At 38.6% G+C, this 15,425-nt stretch overlaps 1 protein-coding gene across 2 annotated transcripts in view; it reads left to right on the forward strand.

The window, feature by feature from the left end:
* The window catches only part of RECK (reversion inducing cysteine rich protein with kazal motifs), a 73,193-nt gene that overhangs the window by 47,757 nt on the left and 10,011 nt on the right, over positions 1 to 15,425 (forward strand). For both annotated transcript variants that reach the window (XM_026506241.4, XM_026506242.4), the window contains 6 exons: positions 539 to 751; positions 2,196 to 2,332; positions 4,337 to 4,477; positions 5,885 to 6,073; positions 7,818 to 7,940; positions 9,900 to 10,071. In XM_026506241.4, the coding sequence (XP_026362026.1) occupies positions 539 to 751; positions 2,196 to 2,332; positions 4,337 to 4,477; positions 5,885 to 6,073; positions 7,818 to 7,940; positions 9,900 to 10,071 (975 nt within the window). The remainder of the gene's footprint in view (positions 1 to 538; positions 752 to 2,195; positions 2,333 to 4,336; positions 4,478 to 5,884; positions 6,074 to 7,817; positions 7,941 to 9,899; positions 10,072 to 15,425) is intronic.

Below are 15,425 nucleotides of genomic sequence, written 5' to 3' on the forward strand. Positions count from 1 at the left end.
ATATTCAGTGTATCTCATGTGCATACTTACAGTCACACACGCATTTCACAAAGGACTTGTAACCAAAATCTATAAATAACTCCTATAACCTCATAATAAAAAGTCAAACAACCCTTGGGGCGCTTGGGTGGCTCAGTCGGTTAAGCATCTGCCTTCAGCTCAGGTCATGATCCCAGGGTCCTGGGATCGAGTCCCACATCGGGCTTCTTGCTGAGCAGGGAGCTTGCTTCTCCCTCTGCCTCTGCCTGCTACTCCCCGTGCTTGTACTCTCTCTTTCTCTGTCAAATAAACAAAATTGTTAAAAAAAAAAAAAAAAAGTCAAACACCCCAATTTAAAAAAAATGGGCAAAAAACTTTCACCAAAGAAGACATCAAAATAGCCACCATACATTCACAGCTGATATCCTTTGATGCGTTACATGTACCTTCTTAAAGAAAATCAGATTTTCCTACTGCATTAGTATGTCAGGATCTTACGTATTACTTCTCTCTAGAAAATACTTGCCTCTTGATTCTTTCTGGCCTTTTTTCTTTTCAGGCCAACAGAACTTTTCAGGAGTTGTAATGCTCAGTCAGATCAAGGAGCCATGAATGACATGAAGCTGTGGGAGAAAGGAAGCATAAAGATGCCATTTATCAACATACCTGTTCTTGACATTAAGAAGTGCCAGCCAGAAATGTGGAAAGCAGTAGCTTGTTCACTGCAGATTAAACCTTGTCATAGTAAATCCCGGGGAAGTATTATTTGCAAGTAAGTTTCTTTCCGCGTAATGACTCTCCAGTCTTGGTTCAGACCGTGATCTGAACACAGCCTATCTTTAGAGTTTTCTCTCTCACCACTTCCCTTTGCCCCTCTTCCCCACATGTCAAATTCTTTCTCACTTTTTCCTCCTCTGCTTGAAACACTCTTCCATCTCCACTTGCCCACTGCCTATCTTTCTTAGCCTCTCTCAAACGCCAGTCATTCCCATGGAATCTTCCCAGATCTCTCCAGCTAACAGTAGTTTATCCTTCCTACAAACTTCTATAGGCCTTTTTATGAACTTCTTTTATGGAGTTTAGTTCCAGAAACATTTTGTCAAGTGCCTTCAATACTCAATTCTATTTTTATATTTTAATTTGTGTACTTATATTCTGTTAGACTTCATTCTCCTTGAGGAGTTTATTCTTTGTGACTTTTTTTTTTCTTGTTTCCTCTTTCCTCTTTTTCTCCTCTTCAGGGATTAGCATAATCCTGACACACAGTAGATGTTCCATACATGTTTAATGTGTGAGGGAGTCAGTGAATATAGTCATTAGGGCCTATTTCTAGTGAGCATTTTGTGAATGGTTTGCTTAAGAGATCTAGGATAAAGAAAAGATGAAAGCTGCTGTCCTAGGTGAAACCAGCAGCTTTAGCCACATAGTAATCTATTCCAGCTGATCTTCAAGCATCTATTTTTCCAAAAAGCTTCTCTAAAAATCAAGTTAATATCCAGCCCCTAAGTTGTTGGTGTGTGTCTTGGTGCTGCTGGGCACTTGATGACTGATTACAGAGAATTTCAACCTTAAACAGGGTCCAGATCTATTCTTTGGCATGATTTGGTGATGACTTGAGTGAGGGGAAAGATGAGGGGTAACTTGGGTGACAAGAGGCAACCAGTGGGAAATTTATAGACTCTTAGTATGAAAACTTACAGAAAAGGAGTCAAATCCCTTTTGAAGACGGAGAAAATTTTAAAGTAGTGTACTTTCCAGTTGTTATGGGCCAAACACCTTAATGTTGATAAATAAAAAGATATTTTAAAAGAGAAGGGGAGGGAGGGAGGAAGAAGCAAGTAAGCATAAGGTCCTGAAAGAAAAGATGTATGATTTTGCAAAGAGCAAATCAGACTAGCCTAGTTTAATTTCCTTTCAAAGACAGGGACAAGCCACACTGATGGTAGTAACAGTATGAGTATGAAATTTGAGCAAGGCCTTTGATCTCAGGTAAGAGAAAGGGATGCTTTGCTAGCGTAATACATTACTTACTACTATGCAACCTGAGGTCTTCTCTGACTCCTGTTTTCTTTTGCCAATACTCTGACCTACCCAATTGTAAAATATTGTTATGAAAACTCACCTTCTAGAAAGCCTTCAGAAAAAGGATTGATATTGACTAGTCAACATGAGGAGGTTCCCTGAACCCTAAATTTGTGTGTATTTTTCTTTTTAAGATCAGATTGTGTGGAGATTCTCAAGAAATGTGGGGACCAGAACAAATTCCCTGAAGACCACACAGCTGAAAGTATTTGTGAGCTTCTGTCACCTACAGATGACCTAGAGAATTGTATACCTTTGGATACATACCTCAGTAAGTACTTTGTTTTTTTAGATTTCCGATATTTCTCCCTCCCACCTCTGCCCTTCATGTTTGCTGTGGATGAACATCTATCTGTTGAGAATGTGTGATTTAATGATACTATCTCAATTGCAGACTCTTATCTTATTTGCTTGGCCTTTTTGGCACTGGAAAGAATTGTCATCTTAAAATACGTAAGCCCAAGTGACTATCTTATCAGTCTGAGGAAGTGATGAACTATTGTCGGTCAGGAATTCTAAGCAGTGAATCTGGGGCAAGTATCTTAGATAATAGCTCCATATCATTGCTGTCCCCTTGCCATGATTTAACCAGGAAGTGGAATTTCCCCAGGGAATCTTCAGCTTTTTGTCCTCAGAATGTTAGTGGACCTGAGCCAGGCATTGGCTTAGGCTGACCCACCAAACAGGGAGTAAGGAAGGACGGTCTGGGTTAGTACATGAAAATGGAACTTTTGTCTCTGCCAAAATATTCCTGCCAAAAGCTAAGCCAAGAGCTAGAAGAATAAGTTGGTATCTCATTGAGGGATCCTGGAGCTGAGTTTCTCAGCAGGAGGTGACCCTGTGTGGTGGAAACCAAAGGGATGACGAGTAGAACTCACACCCATGTAGTTGGGGTAGCGCGTCTCTGGGCTGCCGCCAGGGGGCGGTAGTGCCCCCCGAGCTGACTGGAAAGGCAGCCCGTGATTCTGCTCCTACTTGCTTTGTTTTCCTGTGTCAGATAGGACTAAGTTCTACTGCAAATAATAGAAGAACAGGTAAAGGAAAGGAAAGCCCAGAAATAAATAGTTCAGGGCTGTTACATGGTTCCACCATCCGGAGTGCAGGCTCCCTTTGCTTTCTGCACTGTCCTTAGTGTTTGGCTTCCATCATCAGGGTTACTTCAGGTACTTTATTATCACAACATGGCTCCTGGAATTCCAGCCACCATATCCTGGTGTAAGGGAAAACCACCCTAGCTGTAAGGGAAACTGAGAAAGATGATTTTTTTAGCTGTGGGCCCATTGCCATACTATTATTAGTAAGTAGGAAGGGAAGAGTGGATGCTAGATTTGCAGCTAGTGGTATCAGCCACATTTTCTCAAGGCCAACAAACTATGTCCCTCAGCCTTTATGATCAGTAGAGCAAAAAAAAAAAAAAAGAAAAGAAAAAAGAAAAAGAGCATTAAACTAGAGTATAGTCCTCTGTGACCTTGGACAGATCACCTCTTTCAGCCTCAGCTTCCCTATTTATAAAAGGATTGGGCTGGGCAAGATGAACTCCAAGAACCCTTATACCTTTAGTAGCCCTCCAGTCTGAGTCTGGCCTAATCTAGCTAATGTAGTCGTAAGCCTAGACTCTATTGGAGCAGTGAAATATATGTGTAGAAGGAAAAAAGTTAAATGTTTTTGTTTGAATTTTAATACTCTCTTTAAATATCACATACACTTTATACTGAGACTCTTCTAGGGTCATTATTTCATAAGTTGACAAATATAATCATGGTACGGGATCCATCTTACCATAGTGAATTATTATAGTTTATGATAAAATGTGCCAAGGTATTCCTCTGAGGCATAAGCACGTATTTGACCACCTACCCAAAGTATACTTGTCACTTTCCATCCCTTTATACTACTTATTACTTATCATTAGGTGACTTTTTTATTTATACACACAGAGACACACATGCACACACATACCCCCAGTCTATTTATTGTCTATTTCTCAAATGAATTAGGGATTTGTCAGTTTTGTTCACCACTGTATCTCCAGTGCTCAGAACCTTGTCCAGCATATCGTAATACCCAGTAAATAAACAAGTGAATGAATGTGTGGAGGTTAATGCTAAATTCACAAATGATCAGAGAATCTGTGTGTTTTAGTAGTTTACTAGAATCAGTCCTCGCTCTCTGCTCATGCGCCCTCCATTTATTCTAGCCATAATTGATTCAGATAATTTACAGACTTCTCTTACCTTTTTGGGTTGGTTAAATTGATCTGTGTTTGGTTTTTCAGGGCCAAGTACTTTGGGTAACATTGTAGAAGAGGTCACTCATCCCTGTAACCCAAATCCTTGCCCTGCTAACGAGCTCTGTGAGGTAAACCGGAAGGGGTGTCTGTCTGGAGATCCCTGCCTTCCATACTCTTGTGTTCAAGGTAAGAAGTAGATGGGCGTGGGTGTGGGGTGGGTATGGGTTTGTGCTGCTGGTATTTCTGTATAGGGATTATCTTTGGAGTGAGCTCACAATGGACTTTACTTTCTAAGTTATGTTTTCCTGTAACATTTGAGGTTTTCCCAATAAACATATCTTAGTTATATAGACAGGAAAGGACAAAGACAAATGTAATTTTCAGTTATCATTTAGATTGTAAACATTCTCAAAAGAGTTACAGGGTTCTTGACAACAGAAGAAAAGAAAACCTTGAGCCAGTTTTTTGTACATTCTCTTCCATGTTGTAATGTTTGAGAAAGTGTACTGCATGTTGTTCATGGGTTTTTTTCTTTTCTTTCCTTTAGTTATATGGAGAAAAGGCGTACTCAGCGGGATGTGCAATTATCTCCATAAGCTTAATGTTTTATTGAGATGCATATGATTTTAAGACTGATTTTTTTTAATGCAGGAGGCCTCTTGAATAAGAAATGTTTATCCAATTGCATTTTGATGTCTTTCTGTCTTTGCGCATCACTCTAGAGTACAGTGTGGCAATGTTTTGCTTCCTTTTATCTATTTTCCAATTGAAAATGTTTCTTTGTCATGTTAAAATCACCATTTAAAAATATCTTGGGGGCGCCTGGGTGGCACAGCTGTTAAGCGTCTGCCTTCGGCTCAGGGCGTGATCCCGGCGTTGTGGAATCGAGCCCCACATCAGGCTCCTCTGCTGGGAGCCTGTTTCTTCCTCTCCCACTCCCTCTGCTTGTGTTCCCTTTCTGGCTGGCTGTCTCTATCTCTGTCGAATAAATAAATAAAATCTTTAAAAAAAAAATATCTTGAAGTAATAAGGAATAGAAGACTAAATTAAATAAGCATGAGGTCTCAAAGGATCATCTATAATATTTGTGTAATAGCAGAATATATCAGTCAAGATAAATCTTGTTAAAATTGGAAATGAATGGGTTTTCCTTAAGCCCAATCAACTATTCAACTTTTCTTTGAATTTACGATATGCTTGTATTGCATCACTAAAAGTTTTCCTGACCAAGAGTATTCCAAAAATATTGTCAGTTTCCATAGTCCATTTCTTAAATATCTGTGATTTTTTAATATCGTTGATAAGCCCAAAGCAATTTAAAAAATACATATCTTATAACATTTTTATACTGAACTATAGCTGACTTCGGGGTGTAGGTCCATAGTCACCACCATCTCGCGGAACATGGAATTTTTCATTTGGGAGGATATGTTTTGGTCAGTGAACCAAACCAAGTCTTTACCTTAGTGGAAGTTCTCTTACGTAATCTTTAGTAGCCACACAGGACCTATGAGACCAATGTAAACTATATCTAATGTCATAACACAATGTCATAGAACAGTACCATCTCTCGGCTTATTTTTGTTTATACAGGTTGCAAATTGGGAGAAGCCTCTGATTTCATCGTCCGTCAAGGGACACTAATCCAGGTGCCATCATCTGCTGGGGAAGTTGGTTGTTACAAAATTTGCTCATGTGGACAAAGTGGACTCTTGGAAAACTGTATGGAGATGCACTGTATAGATCTTCAGAAGTCATGTATTGTTGGAGGAAAAAGAAAAAGTGAGTCTTGAGCTGTGTTTATTTGCTTTGGGCTTTTAATATGTGATTGGTTATCTTAACTTTGTAGGAAGAACATTGGGTAGATTCCCAGCGAATGGTAAGTTCTACAGATCAGATCCTCCAGGGCAGTATTTTCCAAACCGTACTCTACAGGACACTAGGACTTCTAAGGAACCCTTTTAGGAGCCTCCCCAAGAAGGGACAAAAAGCTAATAACAATTAATTCATACTTACTGAACTTTTCATTTTGTGCCAAGCACTATGCTAAGTCTTGGCCTGTGTTATCTCATGTGAGCCTCCCAGTTGTTCTTTGTTTCCATTGTTGTGAGGAAGCGGATGCTCAGACAGGTCACCCAGCCAGTAAGTGACCAAAGCAGAATTCAGTCCCAGGCCTATCTGACTCCAAAGACTTTGCCACAGGCAAGGACACAGGTGTTCTCCTTCCTATCCCTTCCTCAACTATGTCTCTACCAGAAGTAAAAGTCAGAGTTTGACATCATGGAAAGCGAACTGGAGGATGGGAACTACACTGTTGACTAGGTGTTGGGAGAGAGCACATGAAGAAGTGCCACCCTTTGATGCCCTCTCTAAAAGTCTGAGAGTCTTGCTTTCTCACTGCTTCCTTAGCCATGTTTTGCTTATAGTCTTAACAACCATTCATGTCAATATACAACCTCAAAAATTGTGGGGAAAAAATGCTACTTTTGAGAATGTACTCCCCCACAGCTATTCACTCTGCTACCCTCTCCCCTACATCACCCCATACCCATCAACCAGGATAGTTCAGCTTATATATGGCTCTTGGTTTACTGTTCTGTGTGAGATCTTATTTGAAAGAACGGTGCTTTTGGCTACAAAGAGCCTGCAAGTGTCTGCCCTAGTATAAGTCAGGTATTCATTTTTTTAAAAGATTGTATTTACTACTAACATAACATTTTTAAAAAGATTTTATTTATTTATTTGCGAGAGAATGGGAGCATGAGCAGCAGGAAGGGGCAGAGGTAGAGGGAGAAGCAGACTCCCTGCTGAGCAGGGAGCCCGACTTGGGACTCAATCCCAGGACCCTGGGATCATGACCTGAGCCAAAGGCAGACACTTAACTGAGCCACCCAGGTGCCCCTAGGTATTCATTTTTTAATCCATATTCTACTTAGCCAAAATGTAAGGTAGGTACCTTGTATCACAAAATATCTGAGGATAAACAAACTCATTCCTTCCATAGACTTCCACTGATTAAATGCCTACTCTTTACAGAAGAACATACTAGTGCATTATGGGGCTAAAACTGGGATGAGGGATTGAGGTCATGCTGTACATGATCAGATGGGGGAGAATTAGAGCCACAGAAGGAGCAGCAGACCAAGTGCTCTTCAAGGACCTAGTCATTCCTGCCAGGGCATCAGGAGAGTCTTCAATTCAAAGATGGCATCAGGGCTGATTCTGGAGAGATGACTAAAGTTCCAGAAGGAGGAGAGGAGCATGTGAGGCAAGAGGGGCAGCCAGAAATATTCTCAGAGAATAGGGAACAGTCTGGTGAGACTAGCACTTCAGGGGTTTTAGAGAGAAATGGTGGGAGCTAAGTATGAAAATATAAATATTACAGATTTAACTTCTCAGTTTGTATATTCAGAGGTCATCTTTCAGGAATTTCTATTTTAAAACTTTTTGCACTATTGAATTTTTAATTTATGTTTCACTTATAAATGCATGAAATGGATCAACATTTTATTTCTCTTTTTCTTAGGTCACGGGACATCCTTTAATATTGACTGCAATATCTGTTCTTGTTTTGCTGGCAATTTGGTGTGTTCTACCCGCCTGTGCCTCAGTGAACACAGTTCAGAAGATGACCGTCGCACCTTCACAGGTAACCATGGCCACCCAGAACCTGTCCTTAGTGGCCATCATCCCTTTGTACCCATTTCCCTTCAAGTCAGCTTCTCTGGTCTTGCCGTAACTGCAAATGTACACGGTAAAATAAATACGTAATCTGAGAACAAGGTGCTTTCCCTCTCTCGATCTGTTTCTTCCTCTGTGAATTAAAGGCATTAAACTAAATGGTTTCCTAGGACCCTTCCAGCACTAATATTCTGAAATTCCATGGGTCAAAAAGAACAGGGCCAAGTGATAGGGACAGTTTGGGTTAAATGTAACTTTTCTACCTGCTAAAAAACGCCATCCACCCCTGCCATTATGTTATAAAATATATTTTCTGTGTTTGTGCTGTAATGTTTTTCTCATCACCTTCTTCCCTGTCCTGCCTTAGCTTACTGGTTCATTCTGTAGAGACCCTTATAAATAAAGCTATAGGCAGGAAAAGTAAAGAATGCTCCTTCCAATCTAGTGTATAAAATCTAGAAATTAGATGTCTAAAGTCTGACTTGGGGGATTTCTGGAAAGCCAAAGGTAATACCAAGAACAAGACAAAGACAAAGGTTGTAAACTCATCATGTAGGTTCCTTCCACTCTTCATCTCCGTACGGAAGGGGAAGAACAAGAAGGTAACTTGGGAAATTATTATAATTTTGAGACAAGCATTTTTATGAACGTCTCTGAGTCGTGTTTGGACTGGGACAATATCTGAGTCCCAAGAAATGTGGTCACTTTGTGGCCAGTAAAATCTCCTTAGGGTCTGCTAGCTAGACAGTCATTCCCTCAATTTACCCTGGTACATGAGAGGCTACACGCCACAGGTTAAAAAGGGTCCTGCTAGTTGTAAAGTTCATCTTCCAGAAACATTAGATATAAGTAAATAAGTAAATTAAATAAATAAATAAATAAATAAGTAGTCTTCCACAAAAATCTTTAGTTTACTCTTCATCCCCAATGGTTTTATGGCTTCTTTAAGCAGAATGAATTGCTCTCATCAAAGCAGAGCAGATAAAGGATAATAGTAAGGATAACAACCACGATGACAATAAGGCATCAAGGTTGGTGCTCAGGGTAGATAGAGGATGGAGTGGGGTTAGTCCTGCCTTTACTTCCCCAGCAGCCTGCTGTGCACTTCTTATTTCTGATTTCCTTTTTATTTCCGGTGGGCTGGAGGTACAAGGTCATAAATCCCTAATCTGTTCTCCTCCCATCCCTCTCCATGTGTCATACTAACTCCTGGGAAAGAAGAATCAACTTGCTGCTACAGCAGCATGAAATGCGGTAAATTTAGGCGGCTACTTACCTGCCTCCTCGTTACCCAGAACCAAGGGTATTTTAGATCTGGAGCAAAGCAGATCCCAGTACATGGCAATGGACGGTGCTGTTGCTGTCAACAGCTGTAGCTGCTTCTCAAGAAAAGAGCGTCGCGTCTCACTGGCCTTTTCACTTACTGGAGCATGACCCAGCAGCATAAAGTGCAGGAATGTGAAGAAAGTCGTGTTCTTGATTGATTGCTCATAAACATTTTTAAGTCTCAAAATTACAATAATTTCCCAAGTTACTTTCTTGTTCTTTTGGTATTACCCTTTAACATTCCAGAAATCCCCCAAGCCAGACTTCAGACATCTAAATTCTAGATTGATACTCTAGGTTCGGAGGAGCATTGTTTACTTTTCCTACGTATAGCTGTGTTTATGTGGATCTCTACCCCTGGGATCTGGGTCTGGAAGCCCTCGGTCAGCCGGCAATAAATGGAACAAAGGAAAGCCATTATGCAGACAACCGGCTTTTCAGAGCCCTGCCACCTTTAAAAGCACTCTCAGAGATGGGAGGGATGCTGTTTTCCTGACTTAACTCAATTCTATTTTAACTTGAGAGCTCCGTGTTAATTAGGAAATGTGAGGGGCGGGGGAAAGTACAAGTACCCATCATTGAGTCTGTGTCCTCTCCACAGGTCTGCCCTGTAACTGTGCAGATCAGTTCGTCCCCGTGTGTGGGCAGAATGGACGCACTTACCCCAGCGCCTGCATTGCTCGCTGTGTGGGCCTCCAAGACCATCAGTTTGAGTTTGGATCATGCATCTCAAAGGATCCATGTAATCCTAATCCCTGCCCAAAAAACCAAAGGTAAATTAAATGGCTCCCTATCTTTTCTTTCTTTTTTTTTGTTTTTTCTTAAGTTTTTATTTTAATCACCTGGTCCTCATCACCTATTTCACCCGTCCCCCCCACCCACCTCTCGTCTGGTAACCATCAGTTTGTTCTCTATAGTTAAGAGTCTGTTTGTTGGTTTGTCTCTGTCTTTTTTGCCCAGTGTTTGTTTTGTTTCTTAAATTCCATGTCTGAGTGAAATCATACAATATTTGTCTTTCTCTCACTTATTTCACTTAGCATTATACTCTCTAGCTCCATCTATGTCGTTGCAAAGGGCAAGATTTTATTTTTTTTATGGCTGAATAATATTCCGTTGTGTATGTGTATGTATATATATATACCACATCTTCTTTATCCATTCATCAGTTGATGGACACTGGGCTGCTTCCATATCTTGGCTATTGTAAGTAATGTTGCTATAAACATAGAGGTGCATGTATCCCTTTGAATGAGTGTTTTTGTATTTTTGGGGTAAATACCCAGTAGTGCTATTGCTGGATCATAGGGTAGTTCTATTTTTAACTTTTTGAGGAAGCTCCATACTGTTTTCCATAGTGACTGCACCAGTTTGCATTCCCACCAACAGTGCAAGAGGGTTCCTTTTTCTCCACATCCTCGCCAACACTGGTTGTTTCTTGTGTTGTTGATTTTAGCCATTTTGACAGGTATGAGGTGATATCTTATTGCAGTATTGATTTGCATTTCTCTGATGATGAGTGATGAGCATCTTTTCATGTGTGTATTGGCCATCTGGATGTCTTCTTTGGAGAAATGTCTGTTCATGTCTTCTATTTTTTAACTGAATTATTTGTTTTTTGAATGTTGAGTTTCATAAGTTCTTTACGTATTTTGGATACTAACCCTTTATCGGATATGTCATTAGCAAATATCTTCTCCTATTCTGTAGATTGCCTTTTAGTTTTGTTGATTGTTTCCTTTTCTGTGCAGAAGCTTTTTATTTTGATGTAGTCCAAATAATTTGTTTTTACTTTTATTTCCCTTGCCTCAGGGGACCCATCTAGAAAAAAGTTGCTACAGCCAATGTCAAAGAAATTACTGCCTGTGTTCTCTTCTAGGATTTTTATGGTTTCAGGCCTCACATTTAAGTCTTTAATCCATTTTTAATTTATTTTTGTGTATGGTATAAAAACATGGTCCAGTTTCTTTCTCTTGCATGTTGCTGTCCAATTTTCCTAACACCATTTGTTGAAGAGACTGTCTTTTTCCCACTGGGTATTCTTTCCTGTGTTGTCAAAGATTAATTGACCATATAATTGTGGTTTACTTCTAGATTTTCTATTTATTGACCTATGTGTCTGTTTCTGTGCCAGTACTATATTATTTTGATTACTACAGCTTTGTAATATAACTTGAAGTCTAGAATTGTGATGCCTCCAGCTCTGCTTTGCTTTTTCAAGATTATTTTGGCTACTCAGGGTCTTTCGTGGTTCCATAAGCATTTTAGGATTATTTGTTCTAGTTCTGTGAAAAATACTGTTGGTATTTTGATAGGGATTACATTAAATGTGTAGATTGCTTTGGTTAATGTAGATATTTTAACAGTATTTGTTCTTCTAATCCATGAGCATGGAATGTCTTTCCATTTCTTTGTGTGATCTTTAATTTCTTTCATCAGTGTTTTATAGTTTCAGAGTATGGGTCTTTTACCTCTTTGGTTAGGTTTATTCCTAGATATCTTATTATTTTTGGTGTATTGTAAATGGGATTGTTTTCTTAATTTCTCATTCTGTTACTTCATTATTGGTGTATGGAAATGTAACGGATTTCTGTAAATTGATTTTGTATCCTTGGACTTTATTGATTTTGTGTGTCAGTTCTAGCAGTGTGTTGGCAGAGTCTTTCTCGTCTTCTATGTATAGCATCATGTCATCTGCAAATAGGGAAAGTTTTACTTCTTCCTTACTGATTTGGATGCCTTTTATTTCTTTTTGCTGTCTGATTGTTGTGGCCAGGACTTCCAGTACGATGTTGAATAAAAGTGATGAGACTGGTCATCCTTGTCTTGTTCCTGACCTTAGGGGAAAGGCTCTCAGTTTTTCCCCATTGAGGATGATGTTAGCTGTGGGTTTTCCATATATGGCCATTACTATGTTGAGGTACGTTCCCTCTAAACCTTCGTTGAGGATTTTTCTCATGAATGGATGTTGTACTTTGTCAAATGCTTTTTCTGCATCTGTTGAAATGATCACATGGTTCTTATCCTTTCTCTTGGTAATGTGATGTATCATGTTGGTTCATTTACGAATATTGAACCACCCTTGCAACCCAGGAATAAATCCCACTTAATCATGGTGTATGATTTTTTTAATGTATTGTTGGATTCGGTTTGCTAGTATTTCGTTGAGGGTTTTTGCATCTATGTTCATCACAGACATTGGCCTGTAGTTCTCTTTTCGTGATATCTTTATCTGATTTTGGTATCATGGTAGTGCTGACCTCATAGAATGAATTTGGACGTTTTCCTTCCTTATCTATTTTTTGGGATAGTTTGAGAAGAATAGGTATTAACTCCTCTTTACATGTTTGGTAGAATTCGCCTATGAAGCCATCTGGTCCTGGACTGTTGTTTGTTGGGAGTTTTTAAATTGCTGATTTAATTTCTTTGCCGGTGATCAGTCTGTTCAAATTTTCTGTTTCTTCCTGTTTCAGTTTTGGTAGGTATATGTTTCTGGGAATTTGTCCATTTCTTCTGGGTTGTCCAATTCGTTGGCGTATCATTTTTCATAATATTCTCATAAGGGTTTGTATTTCTGTGGTGTTTATTGTTATTCTCCTCTCTCACTTGTGATTTTATTTATTTGGGTCCTTTCCCTTTTTTTCTTCATAAGTCTAGCTAGAAGTTTTTCAATTTGATTTATTTTTTTTGAACTGTGAACTAGTTCCTGGTTTCATTGATCTGTTGTATTGGTTTTTGGTTTTTTGTTTATTTTAGTTTGTGTAACTTATTTCTGCTCTAATCCTTATTATTTCCTTCCTTCTGCTGGTTTTAGGTTTTATTTGCTCTTTTTTCTGGCTCCTTTAGGTGTAAGGTTAGGTTGTTTATTTGAGATTTTTCCTGCTTCTTGAGGTAGGCCTGTATTGCTATAAATGTCCCTCTTAGAACCGCTTTTACTGTATCCCAAAGGTTTTGGACCACTGTGTTTTCATTTTCATTTGTTCCCATATACTTTTTACTTTTTTCTTTTTTCTTTTATTTCTTGATTGACCCATTCATTTTTAGTAGCATGTTATTTAACCTCCATGCATTTTTTTATCTTTCCAGATTTTTCCTTGTGGTCAGCTTCTAGTTTCATAGCATTGGGTCAGAAAAGATGTATGGTATGACTTCAGTCTTTTTAAATTTGTTTAGGCTTGTTTTGTGGCCTGATATGTGATCTATTCTGGAGAATGTTCTGTCTGCACTTGAAAAGAATGTATTGTGCTGTTTTATGATGGAATGTTCTCAATGTATTTGTTAAATTCATCTGGTCCAGTGTGTCATCAAATCCCTTGTTTCCTTATTGGTTTTCTGTTTAAGTGATCTGTCTATTGATTTCAGTGGGGTGTTAAAGTCCCCTACTTTGTATTATTATCAATTAGTTCCTTTATGTTTGTTATTAACTATTATATGTATTTGGGTGCTTCCAAGTTGGGTGCATAAATATTTACAATTGTTATATCTTCTTGTTGGATTGTACCCTTTATTATTATATAGTGTTCTTCTTTGTCTCTTGTTACAGTCTTTGTTTTAAAATCTATTTTGTCCAATATAAGTATGGCTACTCTGGCTTTCTTTTGACATCCATTTGCATTTTAAATGTTTCTCTGTCCCCTCACATTGAATCTGCAGGTGTCCTTAGGTCTAAAACAAGTCCTTATAGGCAGCATATAGATGGGTTGTTTTCTTATCCATTCTGTCAGCCTATGTCCTTTGATTGGAGCATTTAGTTTATTTACATGCAAAGTAATTATTGATAGATATGTACTTACTACCGTTTTATTACTTGTTTTGTGGTGCTTTCTGAAGATTTCCCTGATCCTTTCTTGTCTTTCTCTCTTTAATGGTTACCTGGTTTTCTTTAATGGTGTATTTAGATTTCTTTCTCTTTATTCTTTGCATATTTATTAGTTGTTTTGAATTGTGGTTACCATTAGGTTTGCATATAACATCATCTGAATATAGCAGTGTCTATTAAGTTGATGGTCATTTAAGTTTGAACTCACTCTTTACTCCTCTCCTCCCTGCATTTTAAGTATATAGTGTCATATATTACATCAGTTTATTTTGTGAGTTCTTTGATTTTTTAACAGAAGTACTCATTTTTTACTGCTTTTGTGTTTTGTGCCTTCACACTGTCATTTTTGGTCTTTACACTCAAAGAATACGCTTTACTGTTTCTTGCAGGGCTGGTTTAGTGGTCATGAACTCCTTTAGTTTTTGTTTTTCTGGGAAGCTCAATCTCTCCTTCTATTCTGAATGATAGCCTTGCAGGATAGAGTATTCTTGGCTGCAGGTTTTTCCCATTCAGCACTTTGAATATATCATGCCACTCCTTTCTGGCCTGGAAAGTTTCTACTGAAAAATCCACTGATAGCCTTATGAGGTTTCTTTTGTATGTAACTGTCTTCTTTTGTCTTGTAGCCTTTAATATTTTTTTCTTTATCACTGTGTTTTGCCATTTTAATTTAGTATGTCTTGGTGTGGATCTGCTTTTATTGATTTTGTTGGGGGTTCTCTGTGCCTCCTGGATCTGGATATCTGTTTGCTTCCCCAGTTTAGAGAAAATTTCAGCTGTTATTTCTTCAAATAAATTCTCTCACCCCTTTTTCTCTCTTCTTCTTCTTGGACTCCTATAACATGAATGTTATTATGTTTGATGGAGTCACTGAGTTCCCTAAGTCTTTTCTCATTTTGCATAATTCTCTTTTTTCTCTTTTGTTCAGGTTGATTACTTTCTATTACTCTATCTTCTAGTCATTAATCCATTCCTCTGCTTCTTCCAGCCTGCTGTTCATTCCATCAGGTGGGTTTTTCATTTCGTTTATTGAGCCCTTTATCTTTGCTATGTTGTTCCTTATCTCTGTGTTAAGTATTTCACTAATGTCCTCCACCCTTTTCTCAAGTCCAGTGAGTATCCATATCATCATTGCTTTAAATTCTCCATCAGCATATTACTCATATCTATTTTGCTTAGATCTCTGGCCATGGCCTTGTCCTATTCTTTCATTTGGAACAGATTTTTCTGTCTTCTCATTTTGTCTAAGTCTCTGTGTGTTAGGAAATTCAACTACATCCCCTGTTCTTGAGAGTAATGGCTGTATGAAGA

Source organism: Ursus arctos, unplaced genomic scaffold, assembly GCF_023065955.2.
Source record: "Ursus arctos isolate Adak ecotype North America unplaced genomic scaffold, UrsArc2.0 scaffold_18, whole genome shotgun sequence".
Lineage (NCBI taxonomy): Eukaryota > Metazoa > Chordata > Mammalia > Carnivora > Ursidae > Ursus > Ursus arctos.